At 39.4% G+C, this 22,583-nt stretch overlaps 1 protein-coding gene across 3 annotated transcripts in view; it reads left to right on the forward strand.

The window, feature by feature from the left end:
* LOC128651755 (Fc receptor-like protein 5) overlaps positions 1-22,583 on the forward strand; it is a 291,106-nt gene that overhangs the window by 240,349 nt on the left and 28,174 nt on the right. For all 3 annotated transcript variants that reach the window (XM_053704749.1, XM_053704756.1, XM_053704742.1), the window contains 4 exons: positions 1,040-1,318; positions 5,451-5,762; positions 8,148-8,285; positions 9,184-9,205. In XM_053704749.1, coding sequence (XP_053560724.1) covers positions 1,040-1,318; positions 5,451-5,762; positions 8,148-8,285; positions 9,184-9,205 — 751 coding nt within the window. The remainder of the gene's footprint in view (positions 1-1,039; positions 1,319-5,450; positions 5,763-8,147; positions 8,286-9,183; positions 9,206-22,583) is intronic.

The following is a 22,583-nucleotide window of genomic DNA, read 5'->3' on the forward strand; positions in this document are numbered from 1 at the left end:
CTTAGAAGGCCTGAAAAACAAGCTTGCTGTTGCTGATCTTCCAGCAGAGGGTGTTTTATTTGGCTTCCTAGCAGCCATGGTTATCTCCGTATGTGACAGTGTTATCAGTGAGGGCTCAAATGGAGTGAGGCTGTATGATATTTCTCAGACTCTTGGCAGTTGCGTATGTACTAATGTTCCTATGACTTCTTTACCCCAGTTAAGCAGTGTCTTTATCCTACCAGCATCGCTGCCCCCCAAGATTAGTGTGAGACCTGTCGGGTATTAACCCATCTTCCGGTGTATTCTTATAGCCTTGCAGCTTTCCAGGGTCTCTCACCACCTGTTGTACAGTTTAGTCAGTAGTGTATTTAGTATTTGAGGGGGCTTGTTATACTTAATTTTCTAAGCGAGGGAGCCCAGTCTTGTTAGACTATCTTTGATGGCGCTGCATGTTATCATGTAATGGAGCTGAAGCCTTACCCTCTGATATCGTTCTCCTGCTGTTACATAGAGTCCCAGTACCGGTTTGCAGAGCAGGTTACTGCCCCAGAGACCCTGATCTCTATTTGTTCTCATCCGCTGTTGGCTCCGTATATTACTGTGTTGGTCCGTTATCCCTCGTGGCGTGTCAAAATGGCGCTGACTCCATTTGCGCCCAGAGTTCTTTCACATTTATCTTTGCTGTGCGCGCTCGGGACTGGTATGCGGAGTCATCCGCTGATTCCCACAATCTTTCTAGGGGTCAATTAGGGTAGTTGGTGTTAGTGTGTCCAGCTAGACCATGTCTATTATTCCTCTGCCATATATCCTGCACGGAGCATTACAGCTATGCGACCATTCCTGTACACGGCTAGGCGCTGCCCCAATACATACTGTTTAAAGGGACATGCTACCCAAATGCTGAATCACTTGAAAGTGTCTGACTAGAAAATATCACATGAACATCTCTACAGTATGTAAAAAATAAGATATTTTACAATAATTAGTTTAAATAGAAAATCTTTTTTTTTATTGGACCATTAATTCTACTTAATAAAGTTTTTTTTTCTTCTAATAGTTCAAGTTTCAAAGCCAACACTGATGATCAACCTCAGTGAAGTTGCTATAGGAGATGATGTAGATTTTGTCTGTTTGTCAGACAGGGGCTCCCTCCCCATACACTATCAATTCTACCATATGGGGATGGTCGTAAGAAACATCACTGTTAATCAGAAAGGAGGGGCACATCTGAGATTGAACATTGCCAATGTGAAAGTGGCTGGACTGTATTATTGTGATTCCCACAATGATATCTCTAACTCAAGCCTCAGCAATGAAGTCACTTTGTCTATCATCGGTAAGTTTTAAAATCTTATTTTATTTGCATCTGGCAGTTTGTTATAGTGATTGGGGATCACACTTCTCATCATTTGTTTTCATAGCCATCATTTGTCTGCACTATTTACAAATGTGTTTACAAAATTTAGCTCATCATCATTTTTAACAACATTTTTTTTAAAAAAATGTACTTTCTTAAACTAACACAAGGTATCTATGAATCTTTGCTGACTTAGGGCTAGATTACAAGTGGAAGCGCTAAATTTAGCTAGACAGAGGGTTTTTGCGCAAGTCAGATAGTGTGCGTATTATGAGTTGAAAGTACAAAGTTTGCGCACAAGCGACACTGATGCGTGCTTACCAAATATTGCAACCGCTACTCCCCATAGAAGTCAATGGAGAAGCCAGAAAAAAAAACAATCCCTACCCCTCGTGTGCTAATCTGACAAGCATTATGAATAGTCCACATTTCAATGTTCCTCACATGCGGCTAGATTTGGAGTTTGGCGGTAAAAGGGCTGTTAACGCTCCGCGGGTTTTTTTCTGGCCGCACCATAAATTTAACTCTGGTATCGAGAGTTCAAACAAATGCTGCGTTAGGCTCCAAAAAAGGAGCGTAGAGCATTTTTACCGCAAATACAACTCTCGATACCAGAGTTGCTTACGGACGCGGCCGGCCTCAAAAACGTGCTCGTGCACGATTCTCCCATAGGAAACAATGGGGCTGTTTGAGCTGAAAAAAAACCTAACACCTGCAAAAAAGCAGCGTTCAGCTCCTAACGCAGCCCCATTGTTTCCTATGGGGAAACACTTCCTACGTCTGCACCTAACACTCTAACATGTACCCCGAGTCTAAACACCCCTAGCCTTACACTTATTAACCCCTAATCTGCCGCCCCCGCTATCGCTGACCCCTGCATTACACTTTTAACCCCTAATCTGCCGCTCCGTAAACCGCCGCCACCTACGTTATCCCTATGTACCCCTAATCTGCTGCCCTAACATCGCCGACCCCTATGTTATATTTATTAACCCCTAATCTGCCCCCCACAACGTCGCCGACACCTACCTACACTTATTAACCCCTAATCTGCCGACCGGAGCTCACCGCTATTCTAATAAATGTATTAACCCCTAAAGCTAAGTCTAACCCTAACACTAACACCCCCCTAAGTTAAATATAATTTTTATCTAACGAAATAAATTAACTCTTATTAAATAAATGATTCCTATTTAAAGCTAAATACTTACCTGTAAAATAAATCCTAATATAGCTACAATATAAATTACATTTATATTATAGCTATTTTAGGATTAATATTTATTTTACAGGCAACTTTGTATTTATTTTAACCAGGTACAATAGCTATTAAATAGTTAAGAACTATTTAATAGTTACCTAGTTAAAATAATTACAAATTTACCTGTAAAATAAATCCTAACCTAAGATATAATTAAACCTAACACTACCCTATCAATAAAATAATTAAATAAACTACCTACAATTACCTACAATTAACCTAACACTACACTATCAATAAATTAATTAAACACAATTCCTACAAATAAATACAATTAAATAAACTAGCTAAAGTACAAAAATAAAAAAGAACTAAGTTACAGAAAATAAAAAAATATTTACAAACATAAGAAAAATATTACAACAATTTTAAACTAATTACACCTACTCTAAGCCCCCTAATAAAATAACAAAGACCCCCAAAATAAAAAATTCCCTACCCTATTCTAAAATACAAAAATTACAAGCTCTTTTACCTTACCAGCCCTGAACAGGGCCCTTTGCGGGGCATGCCCCAAGAATTTCAGCTCTTTTGCCTGTAAAAAAAAACATACAATACCCCCCCCCAACATTACAACCCACCACCCACATACCCCTAATCTAACCCAAACCCCCTTAAATAAACCTAACACTAATCCCCTAAAGATCTTCCTACCTTGTCTTCACCATCCAGGTATCACCGATCCGTCCTGGCTCCAAGATCTTCATCCAACCCAAGCGGGGGTTGGCGATCCATAATCCGGTGCTCCAAAGTCTTCCTCCTATCCGGCAAGAAGAGGACATCCGGACCGGCAAACATCTTCTCCAAGCGGCATCTTCTATGTTCTTCCATCCGATGACGACCGGCTCCATCTTGAAGACCTCCAGCGCGGATCCATCCTCTTCTTCCGACGACTAGACGACGAATGACGGTTCCTTTAAGGGACGTCATCCAAGATGGCGTCCCTCGAATTCCGATTGGCTGATAGGATTCTATCAGCCAATCGGAATTAAGGTAGGAATATTCTGATTGGCTGATGGAATCAGCCAATCAGAATCAAGTTCAATCCGATTGGCTGATCCAATCAGCCAATCAGATTGAGCTCGCATTCTATTGGCTGATCGGAACAGCCAATAGAATGCGAGCTCAATCTGATTGGCTGATTGGATCAGCCAATCGGATTGAACTTGATTCTGATTGAACTTGATTCCCTTTAATCAATGACTCCAAATACCGGCGGTAGCCTAAAACCAGCGTTAGGAGCCTCTAACGCTGGTTTTGACGGCTACCGCCGAACTCTAAATCTAGGCCATACAGAACAATGTACTTTTTATTGAAAATACATATTTCTATATATATCTATACTGTACCTATATATCTATATATAGAAATATGTGTTTACAATAAAAAGTACATTATCCTGTAAGTGAAGAACATTGGAATGTTAAATATGTACAGTAAATATACAGTAAAACACATAAATACTTAAATACATATGTACACACATCTCTCTCTCTCTCTATCTCTCTATATATATATATATATATATATATATATATATATATATATATATTTATATATATATATATGTTAAAGCCTTTTGCAGCCTTTTTTTTCCCCACACCTTATACCGTATATCTTTGAACCATTATAACTTTTTAAGATTTTTTTTAAAATAATTTTTATCAGACAGTGTTTATATGATTGTAACTTACTTTGAAGTGTATTTATGTTGTGTTTTTCTTCCCCTACGCAAGCTCTCAAGTCACACTAACCCGGCGAGCGTAAATCGCGATTGTGCTCAAGCGAATGCATTTACTTCCAACTCGTAAACCGTGCGCTATTTCCGTTATATCACTTGCGCGCAACAGTTAGTGCACCACTCATAATCTAGCCTGTAGTACTTAGTAGTTTATATGTACTAAAAACACATTTGTTTCACTGGTATTTGAGAATTTATTTTCCTCTTTCAGTTTATGTGCAATATTGCCAGCTGTCCTTGATAAAATATTTGGTTTATGACCAGTGTAAGAGGAAGATGGTGCTGTTGTAAGAACTGAAATCATACCCCATGGCTCCACTGCTTTTGTCAGTAATCAGTCCACATCCAATTTAAAATTTCATCCCTTTGCCTATATCGTTTTTTGTCATTTATAGGGCCCCAGCCGACCTCACATCAGACACTTAGCCATTAACCACCTAACAGATTTTTCTCCTACATTAGACCACAAATAAGACTTGATCTGTATCTTCTCATCATATATTTGCATCAGATCTCAGTCACAATTGGTTCAGTTGTAATATTGGACTATGCAGTTCATTACTGGGCACTCGCCAACCCTACTTATGTGTGGTGTAATGTTTGGGGCTTCATTTACTGTTGTTGAGATGCTTTAAATGTATGCACATACCAAACTGGTACCTGCTCAGATGGATCAGAGAAATCATCATCATCATCATCATCATCATCATCAAAGTAATCAGATTCAGAATCAGATTCTCAAAAATAAAATTAATTGATGGTGGGAGAAGATTGCCCCCCAGAGCTGCTTTGTATAGCTATTTGAGTTTTATAAACAGAAGCAATAGCTACTACTGAGATGCTGCAGTATAGTGGTAAGTAATGAGATGCAGAGTCCAGAACAAAATGATTTATTATGGCAATGAACACTGATGAAAAGTTCACGTATACTATAAACTAATGGGCTCCAGGAACATCCATTATGTGAGATAAATCTGAACACCGTTCACAGCAAGGAAATAGAAACTGAAAGCAGATTGGGGGTTAAATGTGGGATTTGGGGTGTTCTTTGACAACCAGAAATCTTCAAAAGAGACATACACATCACCTAACGGCTCTTTTTCTAACAGTGCCTGTTGCTCATGCCATGATTACTGTGAAAAATGGCACTTTGGATGTGAAAGCTCAAGACTCTATGACCTTCAACTGTTCTGTGGAACTTGGCACATCACCAAATTTTATGTGGTTCCACAACAAAGAGGAGGTGGATGAGAGATCTGGGCTTTACCAGATCACAGAAATGGGGATGGTGTTACATGTAAAGTCTGTCCAGCTTCAGCATGGTGGAACTTACCAGTGCCAGGCCAGCAACATGGTCTCACCTAACAGGATTTTCACCGCACAGAGCAATATCTTGACTGTCACCGTATTAGGTGTATCAGGTAAGATTAATGATTATATGGATACTTTATAGGTCTGTCAGAAGTGACTGTCATCTTAATTTATGATCATACTTAATGTTTATAAACTCTCACTTTAGTTCCTGCAATATCTGTTTGTAAGTTTACCTTGTAAGGACAAGTTTACAATAACTTATGTTTTGCTAAATGTATTGTGCAATCAAAATAAAACCACGTTCAGCTACCATACACAAAACCACATGCTATTTCCGCAAACTTACAAATGTTTTAATAAAGTATATACAAATACCAGATTTTGAAAGGAAGCAAGACCTTGAGAAATCTCTCATACTTAAACACTTCCTCTATAAGATGGCTCTGTCTGTTCCTAAAAAGTTGTTGTTGGGAATTTCAATTGCAAAGACAACAAAAACCTGTGAAAAGGAATCCAATAAAACTCATAATGTTGCATTCTCACAAATATAACCAAACTTACCTTATAAAAATAGTTTGCACTTCTGACTCTAAAGGGATTAAAAAACATTTTGGGCTAGATTTAACAAGAAGCAGATGCTGCTGTCTCTGCCCGAAGTTTCCGGCTCGCCAGAAACTGAAGTTAAGCAGCGGTCATAAGACTGCTGCTCCTTAACTTGTCCGCCACCTTTTAGGCGGACTGCAATCATCCTGATCCAATCCGATCGGGATGATTAACACCCCCTGCTAGCGGCTGATGTGCAGGAGGCGGCATTGCACAAGCATTTCACAAGAAATGCTTGTGCAATGTTAAATGTCAACAGCATAACCTGTCAGCATTTAGCGATGTCGGGCGGATATTATTCGCTACAGTGAATCATGTCCGCCCAGCATTTAATAAATCTACCCCTTTGACCGAAATATGTTAAAAAATTATTTGATGCGTTATGGTATTTTCTTTTTTTTTCATTTAATGAATTTGATAAAAGAAGTAAATTGAAAATGTTTTCTTTTTTTTTTAATTGTATGCTCTGAATCACAATTTTTTTGGGGGGGGTTTCATATACCTTTAATTAGTAATTTCTAATGTTAGAGTTAAAATTATTAAATATGTAACTATATTGAGGCCTATTTATGAAATGTCTGTCGGACAGACATCGCTGAATGCGGAGAAAAATACGCTCTCCGTATTCAGCATTGCACCAGCAGCGCACAAGAGCTGCTGGTGCAAAGCCGCCCCCTGCAGACTCGCGGCCAATGGGCCGTCAGCAGGGAGATGTCAATCAACCCGATTGCAGGTGGACAGGGTTATGGAACAGCGGTCTTTAGACCGCTGCTTCATAACTGCTGTTTCTGACAAGCCTGCAGGCTCGCCAGAAACACGGGCCGTCATGCTCCATTCGGAGCTTGATAGATAGGCCCTATTCTCTTTTCTTCTGACTTACAAAACTGCTCATTTGCCATGGGGATGTTAAAACATTGTCATAGAAAAGCCCTTATGAATAATATAGAGCAGTGCAGCTACTGCAAAAATGTATAACTCTTGCTGTGTATTTTGCAAACTAGCTGAGAGTGCACAATACTGATAAAACTGATATCTATGTATTCACAATATTTATGTCACAGGGTGCAAGAATACATAAGCGCCTGATTATGTATGGTTTTTTTTACTTATTTTTCAGTGTCTGCAAAACACTAGATTACAAGTGGAGCACTAAATTATCGCATGCCTACAAACATGCAAATTTGCCGTTTGCGGGCGCGAGATAATTAATCAGCCATTACAAGGGGCTGGTTATTGCTACTGTGAGTTTGCGGTAGCAATTAGTGCTTAAAAAATTAACCAGATGCCCCAAATGCCCCCCAAAATACAGTATAGTGTATTTTATAAAAAAAAATAAAGATAGCAGCATCTTTATTTTTTAATAAAATAACTGCTCTAGGCAGTATTTTGGGGCTAAAGTTGGTGTGAGTGGGTTGTTAGAAAAAAAACCGGCACTGAAAAGTGCCTTTACATTGGGGTCTATGGGAACTGTGTGTTCCCAGTAAATATATATGTATATGTTTAAATACATATATATTTATGTGTTAATATGTGTATATACACATATTTACACATAAATATATATAATCATATATATATGTATTTAAATTTGCTGCCATCACTACTTACCCCCATCGCTGCGCTTCTTACCCCCTTCGCTGCGCTTAGGTTCTAATGCTCCCATTTTAGCCTATGGAAGCGCGCCCTCGTGAGCACAATGCTTCCAAGCAATGAGAACACAAGGTCGCATTTGCATTCCTGATAACATGTAATACCAACACACATTAGCGTGTGCTGGTATTAAACAGTGGAGCACAAATATCGCTTTTATGAAAGCAATATTTAGCGCTCCACTTGTAATCTGGCCCTTAGTCATTATTGCTGCTTATTCTGCTGTTTTTTCTTTTCAGGCACACTACATGGAATCCTCACCCCATCACTCTCCGTATCTCTTCTGGTTCTGCTTCTCATATGCGGTTTCCTTCTCTTCAATTACAGAAGAAAAATAGCCCAATCAATCAACTGTTCCTTTTGTCAACAACAAGCAGGTGACGACTGGTCTCTTTAACTCTCCTTTGTATTTCTGCACATTAGTAGGGACCTATTGTTTTAGACAATTAGCAGTTCTTTGTCTCAGTACCTGATGCTTATTACTATATTGTTGGAATAAATTAACTCTCAAATGTCACATCCCCCATGCCTCCAGATCCACCAAAATATAAAAAAAACACAACATGTTCCCATTATTGTTAAAGGCAATAAAGCCTACAACTGATTTAATTATTGATATATCTTAATAGGGGTACATTACAATATTTCTATATTTGTGGTTTAAAATTTTCATAATTTGTATAATTAAAAAATGCATTTCACTCTCTGCTAAATATTTTTATTTGAATACATTTACACCTATCTTTTCCTGTGCTTACTGTGCTTGACTATTGTATCTTAAGGTGACAGTAAACCTACAAAATAATGTTATATAATTGTGAACATCTGTTAAAAGGTTAGCTGGAACACCCATTGAAAAAGAGACCCTTTTCCCCTCCCCCTTCCTCTGAATATGAAAATACCCTTTACACAAAAAGGATCAAGCTGGAGTAGGTATACATCAGTATTCTCCTAAATCTTTGGGGCTTGGTTAGGAGTCTGAAAATCAGAGCAATGTTATTTAAAAAATAAGCAAAACTATACATTTATGCATGGGCTATATAAATGGATCATCTACAAAACATTTATGGAAAGAAAAATCTAGTGTATAATGTCCCTTTAAATGTTTTTTGAAGACCATGCAAAAATGTGTGATTGTGGAACATATAACAACCCTATGCAAAGACTTGATGGCAACATTATACTACTTTAGGCTATTGCATTTAAAATTGTCTCTATTTTAGACCAGAGCTTGGTCTGATAAAGTCATAACATTATTTTTATTTTGTTTTTTAGGAAAGGAGATTCCTAAATCTAGGTGAGTAATGAGACCAAGAGGGTGATTTACTGTACAAAACAATCTGTTTATCCAGAGTCTAGAGGGTGCCAAATCTGTTTGTATAAAAATAAGATGCCCCCAAGTCTACATAGGAGACAGGCTGATGTCACCTTGTATTAAAGTTCCAGTTCACTAGGGAAATGATGTTCGGATCTTTTTGGTCCAATAGTTCTCTTTTTTCTAAAATTCCAATTCACCAGTGTCAAAGAGCTGGGATGTAGTGTAAAAGGCAGCTCCTTCCCTAATATACCAATCCTTTGGTGACTAATAAAAAATAAAAAGAAGGACGCCTCCTAGTGCAGACAACTCACTCTGTAACCACCCCTTGGTATATAAGTAAAATAAATAACTCACAAGTAAGCCAGCACTGATCGTGCTGATTATAGCATGCTGAGATCTCACAGTATCTCATCTCACTGGTCTCCGGTCTCCACTTCCTCAAGGGTTCCATGCTGCTGCTCCCCTTTAGGTAGTCAGTGTACTGATTGTAGACTCCAGTATAGTAAGCCAATCAATTTATTAAAAACATTAAAAATATATAATCTAATTTACAATTTCAACTTACATAAATGCACGTTTGCTTCATGTTTCTGAGCGATATGAGGATCAGCTGGAGTCATATTTAAAGACTGAATTAACCAATCATTTGTAAAAATACAACCTCCAATAAGAATACAATCTGTCAACTAGTAGTGCAAACTACAAAAACTTTAACAAATACATTTACAATAAAATACCCCAAATAGATACGCACCCTCTATGCGGCATTACAAATCCTTCATGAAGGCTAACATATCCAATTCTTCATCCCTTTTTCTCAATACAAATCTTTCAAACAATTCCACTCTAACTTGTCTACCCACTTCCTACATCATTGAGGAAGAATCATTCAATTTATATACGATTGATCATCTCCAGATTTATTAATCTATAGAAGGGGAGGGATAGATACGGCATAGTCAAATATATAACTCAGGTTTCTCATGTTTATCTTCATTGCACTACAATTAAGTGAACTATATCATTGTTTGCATTTACATATAATGTTACTTCCTATAATGCAAAAACGATACGCAGACCTATATGTTTGATTTATGTCTATATATATATATGGGCACTCTATTCCTATCCAATGGCTAGTGAGATGTTGTATATATTGATACACATCTAACATAATACTCATACCTAGTACTAATATTCAGAACAGCTGCTAATCTGTTACATAGTTATGGTGAGAAGATCCTTAATACATATGGCTATGATAACTAAAATTACTATATTGTTATTATACAATAAAGTAGAATAATATAAAGTCAGACCAGGAATTAATCCTAAAATTATATATATATATTATTATTTTTTTTTAAGTAATAATTTTCTGTATGACTTTATCGTTCTCTCACATCGTTGCTTCAGTTCATTGAGGTTTGCGGGCATTTGTTTATGCACAGCTCTCTTAAGGTCCCGCCACAGCATTTCTATCGGGTTAAGGTTTGGACTTTGACTGGGCCATTGCAAAACCTTGATTCTTTTCTTTTTCAGCCATTCTGTTATAGATTTGCTGGTGTAGCTGCAAAACAAGCCAAAATCATCACCCCTACACCACTATGCTTGACAGTTGGTATGAGGTGTTTGTGCTGATATGCTGTGTTTCATTTTCACCAAACATGGCGCTGTGCATTATGGCCATACAGCTCCACTTTGGTCTCGTCTGTCCAAAGGACATTGTTCCAGAAGTCTTGTGGTTTGTTCAGATTCAACTTTGCCAACCAAAGCCGTGCTGCCATGTTTTTTTTAGAGAGAAGAGACTTTCTCCTGCCAACCCTTCCATACAAACCATACTTGTTCAGTCTTTTTCTAATTGTACTGTCATGAACTTTAACAATTAACATGCTGAGGCCTGAGTCTGAAATTTAACTCTTGGTTTTTTTGCAATTTCTCTGAGCCTTGCACAGTCTGACCTTGGGGTGAATTTGCTGGGACGTCCACTCCTGGGAAGATTGGCAAATGTCTCGAATGTTTTCCACTTGTGAATAATCTTTCCTACTGTAAAATGATGGACGTTTAATTGTTTGGAAATGGCCTTATAACTCTTCCCTTAATGATGGGCAGCAACAAATGCTTTTCGTTTTTTTTTTTCTTTTTTAAATAATTTTTATTGAGGTTCAGTTCAGGACAGGTAAACATTGCATTCAACATGAGAAAATTTTCAATCAGCAAGATATACATTACATGTCTTTCAGTTCAGGACAGGTAAACATTGCATTCAACATGAGAACATTTTCAATCAACAAGCTATACATTACATGTCTTTCAGTTCAGGACAGGTAAACATTGCATTCAACATGAGAACATTTTCAATTAGCAAGATATACGTTACATGTCTATGTTACATATTATAAGCATATTAATATTCATATCACCTGCCCAATAGACTAGATACCTATCAAAAGGAGACCACTCTTGTGTCTCAAATGATGAACCTCATATTTATTTTTATTTCAATGTCAAACCCTTCTAAAGTCAAGCATAAGTAAATATTTAACTGAGTAAACAAATATATTGTATATAAGCTATGGTATATAATATACAAACTGTTATAACATCATATTGAAATATAGCTATCTCCTGATGTTATAGAGGCCACTCTTGGGCCTGTGATTGTCGTATTAAAACTATTGGAGATCTGAATAGAAGGGTATGATTGCAATTGTGGTGTTTGCAAGATAAACCGCGAGGTAACACTCTGAACACAGTTAAGAAATGTCAGAGTATATTAATGGATGGGGGGTTAAAAACTTAAGGAGCCAGCTAACTAGCATGGGTTTTAAACTTAGTGTCACATAGGTGTTATCTGTTCGGGTAATTTCGAGGATTATGAGCATGTGATCAGCCATAATCAAGGAGAGAGGAAAAGTGAACAGCTATTAAATAGAAGGTATCGAGAGAAATAAAATCTAAAAAATCCCCGTCATTTGAACAGTTATCCTATAAAGAGGTCATCTAGAGATCACCATCAACACATATTTAAGAAACATTTCAAGGGTGCCATTATACCGTTAAACTAACAGTGCCATGTAGTCATTTGGGTATTAAAATAGGGTTCTGGATAAATAAGAGTATAGAAACTGTAAACATTGTATTGTACAGGTATATATGTGAGTACCGGCATAAATAATGTGCAGCATATTTGCACTAGAGTATCTTGTGTTTAGTAAAGCTACTAATATTTAGGTTGAGATCTCCTTTGACATCTAGTATGGAAACTAAACTAAATATGCCCTGCTGCCTAGGGACGGTATAGGTGATTAATATCTCATCATATGTCATATTTAGGGGTCAATGTAATTAAGCCGATATAAGCTTGAAGATCGATGCTCTCTGTACTAAATTTAAATAGCTTTTGGGGAGCAAGTGTCATATACACGAATATATATATATACTCTGACGGCTGTATAGCCTTTATATGCATTTGAACCTAGGTAGTATAGAATCCAAAGGTTAATAAGCTCAATATGATCACATGTGCTTGTAAAACATAAAATATGTAATTAAGGCACCCAAATTGTCTAGTTAGATGTCACAGCAATATTTACATTAGATGTAAAGTTCTGAAGCCTCTATGAAGCCTTACATCCTAACAACCATGTACTTATATGTGACACACAGAAAACAATGCAGGACTAGTTAAAATATGAAGCTGTAAAACACAAACTTAGGTGTACAGCATACTGTGGTAAAAAGAACTGTAGTGTTAACCTTATTGAACGTATGTATCCTAATTCAAGTCTAGAATATAATGCCCATGACTTGGCAGACTAACCAACTCCAGATCTTCTATCTCTTTGTGCTTGAGTCAGGAGGAGTTGTGTTAGGAGTGGAAAACATTGAGATTATCCCACACCACTTTGGGGGGAAAACAATATTCTTTGTGGTTTTGTCCAAAACAAGTTCTTCCAATTAGGTTGGTGATCAGATGCCAGTACCATTGTTGCAGTTCTCCATGTGGAAGCCGACGGCAAGGCCTGGGGTGTAGTGTGCATTGAGATCCGAGTAAGTCAATCTGGGATCCTGTTAAAGAGGTGAAGGGCCAACAATTTCACTGGACTGTCCTCTAGATCCTCAACTTCCATCCTTACTGTAAAGTCAGCGTTATCCTTACTAATACTAGGGTATGTCAGCATTCCATTTGTTCTTTCCACTAGAGGCTCAGTGTCTAGGTGTTTTATGGTCTCCTGATGATTTAGATTTGTTGCTATTGCAGCCTGTCGATTAATTAAGCTGTTAAGTAGCTTGCGCTGGGGCCCCAAAGCGCTAACACACTCCTGTGAGTCACCAGTAGAACCTACAATGAAATCCTTAGTGTGGGCTACAGGAGGCCATTTGGCGCGCATCTACTAAAGCGCTAATTTCGCGGAGTATATACTTAGTAGTTGCCATATTGAGCTTGAGAGGAGTAGAAATTTAAATTGTTTTGTCCACTAGGTGCTTTCTAGCAAGGGGTCAAAAAGTGCACCGTCTAGGCATGTGTCAAAGGCTGCAGCCTCAGATGTAGTAAGAGAATACTAGTATCGGTTATGGTGATTTGGGCTTATGTGTCCCACTGGCATGTGGAGTAGCCGTGAGGAATGGCTGGAAGTGTAGTTGTGTAGGACGTAGCTCAGAGATTGTAGGCCGCTAGGATGATATGCCTCAAGGTGTCCTTGTAAAATGTGACCCTGGAGAAAATAGAAGAAACAAGAGAGGTGCCTGTGTGTACCAATAATACAACGGGATAATCACAGTATAGAAACTCTAGTCAGGGTACTCACATTTGTGAAGAGCACTCAGACAGTGCTATTGGAAACAGGCTGGATATTTGACAGCAACCCAGCTCACTGATCCCCCCAATTACAGGAACACTGGGATCCCAGAAACTCAAATGTGCTACAATTAATTCAGCTAGGTACTCACAGTGGTAGTGATTGGTAAATAGTAGGCAGGTAAAGCAAAGTTCCAGATTAAGGTTTAAAAGTAAATTTATTAAAAAGTAAAAAAATAGGTTAAAAACAATGGAACCATAAGGTAGGGTATGCTAGCAGCCCTCCTTAACAAATTACAATGTGTTTCTCATTGCTTCAGAATGCTGTTTCATCCGGCATAAAATGTGACCCTGTAGCAGGCTTACTTCCTTCTTGTCCTGGGAGTGCTGATGATTTATTTTGCCGCTATAGCAGGCTGTTCTCTAGGAGGGATCCAATTTGGCAGAGTTGTGGGTCAGCGTTTTAGTCACTGCATGCACCGTTTCACTACGAGTGTTATTTAAATAGTTGCGGCATAAGCGGTAAGTGATCGGATGGCACACTGTTTCTGTTTCACTCTGTGTACCGAATAGGGTTGGTCTCATAGTAGTGCGTCTGGTGTCCTAGTTGCTCTGAAAATTGTTCACTCATGGGGAATTCAATGCCGTCGCTCCCAGATGGCATCTGTATAGAAAGTTCCATTATCACAGGGTATGACTTGATTTTCCAAGTATCTTCTGGAGTTATAGTTGGTTAGGTCAAGTCCCCAAGAATTCCACCACGCTTTGGGATTAACCATTTTCGGTCTTATAAATTTTCACTTTAGTGCCACAGCAGGTCTAGTTTAATTTTCTGAAGAAAAAAAACACATAGTTTTAAGGAAGTACAACAGTTTCATAAGTTATTCTGTTTTTAATTATGTTAAAAATACTATAACTGCGGATATGCAATATCCATGTTAACACTAGGTACATAGGGTTATGTTATGTATTGTATATGTGTCCCTAAGTACAACAGTTTCATCTCATGTACAGCTGTCAGAGCTGGCAGTTATGTCTCATCATCAGATGATCTGATCCCAGAGATGCGTCTCCATCTGTACATTATGCAGATGGAGATCTCACTTTTTGCCATTTGAGCCTGTCTGCCACTGCCTGATCTAGATAGATGTGCGCTGCCATCCCTGCTGTTTGCGCACTCGGCTGTGCTGATGTCACTGCTGCTCTGCACCAATAGGGGAGGGGAGGGTGAGTGTCTTTTGCAGCATGACCGGAAGGAAATCTACTTCTGTTTTTACCCGGTGGAATATATCCGACATTGGACTGCAAGCGGTAAAACCCTTTGTCGGATATATTCTGACATAGGACCAGAAAGGGTTAATATGGGTTGAATTGAGCAGTCGATTAGGTTGATGAGCGTGGAATATATACGAAGCTACAGTTTGCGACCGCTCAGTTACAGAGCTGGCTCCGCCCCCCAAAAATTGCTTTTCTAACATGACTTCTGATGTCTTTCCTCCTTGGCATTGTGTAAACACACACCTGAATGCTCCAGACCAGCAAATTGTTCAGATTTAGACTTTTATATAGGTGGTCAAACTTGCTGATGATCAATTAATCAAGAGCATTTGATTAGCAGCACCTGGCTGCTACTTAGCCTTTTAATTCCTATGGAAGCAGTAAGGGTGTACTTACTTTTTCACACATGGCTTCTCCATTTTGGCTTTATTTTTGTTAATATGTTGTTGTTTATCTGAGGTTGTATTTACGTAATTTTAAGACCTGCTAAGGACCAGATGATTTTTATTATGTCCTGATACCAAAAATGATAGAATTCAAAGAGGATATACTTTCTTTTTCGCATGAATGTAGCACCATCTGTGCAATAATATTTTTTTGTAATTAAAACCAGTTGTCAATCTTTCTAGAAAAAATATGTAGATCGGACCTCAATAGTTAAATAAAACATCAGGTATATATTACAGATACAAAAATTAATAAATAAATAAAACATCTTTAATAAAGGTTACAAAAAAGTATCTTGGTGTAAGCTAATGTACCCTGGCTAAAGATATGTAAAACATTTAACAATAACTAATCATGAAAATGATTTAATCATTTCTTAAAGATGGGCTTATTGCTACCATTTTAAATGAAATAAAAAAGTTTTCTCTTTTATTATACTATGATTTAAAATATTACATATTTTTTAAAAATAAGTACAATAAAGATTAGGGCCGTATACCCCTGTTTTCGCGCGAGCCTTCAGGCTCGTTGGAAACAGAAGCTAAGAAGCAGCGGTCTTAAGACCGCTGCTCCTTAACTCGGCCGCCACCTCTGATGCGGCGGACAGCAATCCACCTGATCGAATATGATCGGGTTGATTGAAACCCGCTGCTAGCGGCTGATTGGCCGCAAATCTGCAGGGGGCGGCATTGCACAAGCTGTCGGCATTTATCGATGTCTGCCAGACATTTGATAAATAGGCCCCATAATGTACTCAAGTACAATTAAAGATATATTGTACCAATACATTTTTAATTTAAAGATATCAAATTTGTAAAGATAAGATTACATTTGCAAATAACAAACATACATTACAGGCCAAATTTTCTGTAATGCTTATAAAAGAACATAAATTACAAACATAACTGTTTTAATTTTAAAACTTAAACTAATTGTTTTTTTTTCTGCAAATGGTGCTATAGTATTGTCATCTTACAGCTATGCTAACAGGTATATATTTAAAATACCCTTTTCTCTTGTAAGGTGTATCCAGTCCACGGATCATCCATTACTTGTGGGATATTCTCCTTCCCAACAGGAAGTTGCAAGAGGATCACCCACAGCAGAGCTGCTATATAGCTCCTCCCCTAACTGCCATATCCAGTCATTCTCTTGCAACTCTCAACATAGCTGGACGTAGTAAGAGGAAAGTGGTGTAATATAGTTAGTTTTTTCTTCAATCAAGAGTTTATTGTTTTTAAATGGTACCGGAGCGTACTATTTTATCTCAGGCAGCATTTAGAAGAAGAATCTGCCTGCGTTTTCTATGATCTTAGCAGAAGTAACTAAGATCCACTGCCGTTCTCACATATTCTGAGGAGTGAGGTAACTTCAGAGGGGGAATGGCGTACAGGTTATCCTGCAATAAGGTATGTGCAGTTTTAAGTTTTTCTAGGGATGGAATTGCTAGAAAATGCTGCTGATACCGAATTAATGTAAGTTAAGCCTAAATACAGTGATTTAATAGCGACTAGTATCAGGCTTGCTATCAGAGGTATATACTCTGATTAATGTGCAATATAAAAAGTTTGCTGGCATGTTTAATCGTTTTTATATATGCTTTGGTGATAAAACTTATTGGGGCCTAGTTTTTTCTACATGGCTGGCTTTATTTTTGCCTAGAAACAGTTTCCTGAGGCTTTCCACTGTTATAGTATAAAAGTTACAGTTGGTGCAGTTAAAATTACAAACTGTGACATTCAGCTTCCCTCAGCAGTCCCCTGCATGCTATAGGACATCTCTGAAGGGCTCAAAAGGCTTCTGTTATGACTGTTTAAAAAATGTATTTTTCGTTTTGTTAATCTATTTTTTGTATTAAGGGGTTAATCATCCATTTGCAAGTGGGTGCAATGCTCTGCTAACTTGTTACATACACTGTAAAAATTTCGTTAGTTTAACTGCCTTTTTTCACTGTTATTTCAAATTTTGGCAAAATTTGTTTCTCTTAAAGGCACAGTAAAGTTTTTTTATATTGCTTGTTAACTTGATTAAAGTGTTTTCCAAGCTTGCTAGTCTCATTGCTAGTCTGTATAAACATGTCTGACATAGAGGAAACTCCTTGTTCATTATGTTTAAAAGCCATGGTGGAACCCCATAGGAGAATGTGTACTAAATGTATTGATTTCACTTTAAACAATAAAGATCAGCTGTTATCTTTAAAAGAATTATCACCAGAGGATTCTGACGAGGGGGAAGTTATGCCGACTAACTCTCCCCACGTGTCAGACCCTTTGACTCCCGCTCAAGGGACTCACGCTAAAATGGCGCCAAGTACATCAAAGACGCCCATAGCGATTACTTTGCAGGACATGGCGGCAATCATGGATAATACCCTGTCAGCGGTATTAGCCAGACTGCCTGAATTCAGAGGAAAGCGCGATAGCTCTGGGGTTAGACGTAATACAGAGCGCGCAGATGCTTTAAGGCCCATGTCTGATACTGCGTCACAATATGCAGAAGCTGAGGAAGGAGAGCTTCAGTCTGTGGGTGACATTTCTGATTCGGGGAAACCTGATTCCGATATTTCTACTTTTAAATTTAAGCTTGAGAACCTCTGTGTATTGCTTGGGGAGGTATTAGCTGCTATGAATGACTGTGACACAATTGCAGTGCCAGAGAAATTGTGTAGACTGGATAAATACTATGCAGTGCCGGTGTGTACTGATGTTTTTCCAATTCCTAAAAGGTTTACAGAAATTATTAATAAGGAGTGGGATAGACCCGGTGTGCCGTTTTCCCCCCCTCCTATTTTTAGAAAAATGTTTCCAATAGACGCCACCGCACGGGACTTATGGCAGACGGTTCCTAAGGTGGAGGGAGCAGTTTCTACTTTAGCAAAGCGTACCACTATCCCTGTCGAGGACAGTTGTGTTTTTTCAGATCCAATGGATAAAAAATTAGAAGGTTACCTTAAGAAAATGTTTATTCAACAAGGTTTTATCATGCAGCCCCTTGCATGCATTGCGCCTGTCACTGCTGCTGCGGCGTTCTGGTTTGAGTCTCTGGAAGAGGCCTTTCAGATAGCTACTCCATTGACTGAAATACTTGACAAGCTTAGAACACTTAAGCTAGCTAATTCTTTTGTTTCTGATGCCATTGTTCATTTGACTAAACTAACGGCTAAGAATTCTGGATTCGCCATTCAGGTGCGTAGGGCGCTATGGCTTAAATCTTGGTCAGCTGACGTGACTTCAAAGTCTAAATTACTTAACATTCCCTTCAAGGGGCAGACCCTATTCGGGCCTGGTTTGAAGGAAATTATTGCTGACATTACTGGAGGTAATGGTCATACCCTTCCTCAGGACAGGGCCAGATCAAGGGCCAAACAGTCTATTTTTCGTGCCTTTCGAAATTTCAAGGCAGGTGCAGCATCAACTTCCTCTGCTACAAAACAAGAGGGAACTTTTGCTCAATCCAAGCCGGGCTGGAAACCTAACCAGTCCTGGAACAAAGGCAAGCAGGCCAGAAAGCCTGCTGCTGCCTCTAAGACAGCATGAAGGAACGACCCCCTATCCGGTAACGGATCTAGTAGGGGGCAGACTTTCTCTCTTCGCCCAGGCGTGGGCAAGAGATGTTCAGGATACCTGGGCGTTGGAGATCATATCTCAGGGATATCTTCTGGACTTCAAAGCTTCCCCTCCTCAAGGGAGATTTCACCTTTCCAGATTATCTGTAAACCAGATAAAGAAAGAGGCATTCTTACGCTGTGTGCAAGACCTCCTAGTTATGGGAGTGATCTGTCCAGTTCCACAGACGGAACAGGGACAGGGCTTTTATTCAAATCTGTTTGTGGTTCCCAAAAAAGAGGGAACCTTCAGACCCATTTTGGATTGAAAGATCTTAAACAAATTCCTCAGAGTTCCATCATTCAAAATGGAAACTATTCGGACCATCCTACCTATGATCCAGGAGGGTCAGTACATGACCACAGTGGATTTGAAGGATGCTTACCTTCAAATACCGATTCACAAAGATCATCATCGGTTCCTAAGGTTTGCCTTTCTGGACAGGCATTACCAATTTGTGGCTCTTCCCTTCGGGTTAGCTACAGCTCCACGAATCTTTACAAAGGTTCTGGGATCGCTTCTGGCGGTCCTAAGACCGCGAGGTATATCAGTGGCCCCTTATCTGGACGACATCCTGATACAGGCGTCAAGCTTTCAGATTGCCAAGTCACATACGGACATAGTTCTGGCATTTCTCAAGTCACATGGGTGGAAGGTGAACGAGGAAAAGAGTTCTCTATCCCCACTTACAAGAGTCTCCTTCCTAGGGACTCTGATAGATTCTGTAGAAATGAAGATTTACCTGACAGAATCCAGGTTATCAAAGCTTCTAAAATCTTGCCGTGTTCTTCATTCTATTCCGCGCCCTTCGGTGGCTCAGTGTATGGAAGTAATCGGCTTGATTGTAGCGGCAATGGACATAGTGCCATTTGCGCGCCTACACCTCAGACCGCTGCAACTATGCATGCTCAGTCAGTGGAATGGGGATTACACAGATTTGTCCCCTCTGCTAAATCTGGATCAAGAGACCAGAGATTCTCTTCTCTGGTGGCTTTCTCAGGTCCATCTGTCCAAAGGTATGACCTTTTGCAGGCCAGATTGGACAATTGTAACAACAGATGCCAGCCTTCTAGGTTGGGGTGCAGCCTGGAATTCCCTGAAGGGTCAGGGATCGTGGACTCAGGAGGAGAAACTCCTCCCAATAAATATTCTGGAGTTAAGAGCAATATTCAATGCTCTTCTAGCTTGGCCTCAGTTAGCAACCCTGAGGTTCATCAGATTTCAGTCGGACAACATCATGACTGTGGCTTACATCAACCATCAAGGGGGAACCAGGAGTTCCCTAGCGATGTTAGAAGTCTCCAAGATAATTCGCTGGGCAGAGACTCACTCTTGCCACCTACCAGCAATCCATATCCCAGGTGTAGAGAACTGGGAGGCGGATTTTCTAAGTCATCAGACTTTTCATCCGGGGGAGTGGGAACTCCATCCGGAGGTGTTTGCTCAATTGGTTCATCGTTGGGGCAAACCAGAACTGGATCTCATGGCGTCTCGCCAGAACGCCAAGCTTCCTTGTTACGGATCCAGGTCCAGGGACCCAGAAGCGGCACTGATAGATGCTCTAGCAGTGCCTTGGTTCTTCAACCTGGCTTATGTGTTTCCACCATTTCCTCTGCTCCCTCAACTGATTGCCAAAATCAAACAGGAGAGAGCATCAGTGATATTGATAGCGCCTGCGTGGCCACGCAGGACCTGGTATGCAGACCTAGTGGACATGTCATCCTTTCCACCATGGACCCTGCCTCTGAGACAAGACCTTCTACTACAAGGTCCTTTCAATCATCCGAATCTAATTTCTCTGAGACTGACTGCATGGAGATTGAACGCTTGATTTTATCAAAGCGTGGCTTCTCCGAGTCAGTCATTGATACCCTTATACAGGCACGAAAGCCTGTCACCAGGAAAATCTATCATAAGATATGGCGTAAATATCTTTATTGGTGTGAATCCAAGAATTACTCATGGAGTAAGGTTAGGATTCCTAGGATATTGTCCTTTCTCCAAGAGGGTTTGGAAAAAGGATTATCAGCTAGTTCTTTAAAGGGACAGATTTCTGCTCTGTCTATTCTTTTGCACAAGCGTCTGGCAGAAGTTCCAGACGTTCAAGCTTTTTGTCAGGCTTTGGTTAGAATTAAGCCTTTGTTTAAACCTGTTGCTCATCCATGGAGCTTAAACTTGGTTCTTAAAGTTCTTCAAGGGGTTCCGTTTGAACCCCTTCATTCCATTGATATTAAACTTTTATCTTGGAAAGTTCTGTTTTTGATGGCTATTTCCTCGGCTCGGAGAGTCTCTGAGTTATCTGCCTTACAATGTGATTCTCCTTATCTGATTTTCCATTCAGATAAAGTAGTTCTGCGTACAAAACCTGGGTTTTTACCTAAGGTAGTTTCTAACAAGAATATCAATCAAGAGATTGTTGTTCCATCCTTGTGTCCTAATCCTTCTTCAAAGAAGGAACGTCTTTTACATAATCTGGACGTGGTCCGTGCTTTGAAGTTTTACTTACAAGCTACTAAAGATTTTCGCCAAACATCTACACTGTTTGTTGTTTACTCTGGACAGAGGAGAGGTCAAAAAGCTTCGGCAACCTCTCTTTCTTTTTGGCTTCGGAGCGTAATACGCTTAGCCTATGAGACTGCTGGACAGCAGCCCCCTGAAAGAATTACAGCTCATTCTACTAGAGCTGTGGCTTCCTCCTGGGCCTTTAAGAATGAGACTTCTGTTGAACAGATTTGCAAGGCGGCGACTTGGTCTTCGCTTCATACCTTTTCAAAATTTTCAAAATTTGATACTTTTGCTTCTTCGGAGGCTATTTTTGGGAGAAAGGTTCTACAGGCAGTGGTTCCTTCCATTTAAGCCTGCCTTGTCCCTCCCTTCATCCGTGTACTTTAGCTTTGGTATTGGTATCCCACAAGTAATGGATGATCCGTGGACTGGATACACCTTACAAGAGAAAACATAATTTATGCTTACCTGATAAATTTATTTCTCTTGTGGTGTATCCAGTCCACGGACCGCCCTGTCTTTTTAAGGTAGGTCTAAATTTTAATTTAAACTACAGTCACCACTGCACCCTATGGTTTCTCCTTTCTCGGCTTGTTTCGGTCGAATGACTGGATATGGCAGTTAGGGGAGGAGCTATATAGCAGCTCTGCTGTGGGTGATCCTCTTGCAACTTCCTGTTGGGAAGGAGAATATCCCACAAGTAATGGATGATCCGTGGACT

The sequence above is a fragment of the Bombina bombina genome, chromosome 1 (assembly GCF_027579735.1).
Source record: "Bombina bombina isolate aBomBom1 chromosome 1, aBomBom1.pri, whole genome shotgun sequence".
NCBI classification, from domain to species: domain Eukaryota; kingdom Metazoa; phylum Chordata; class Amphibia; order Anura; family Bombinatoridae; genus Bombina; species Bombina bombina.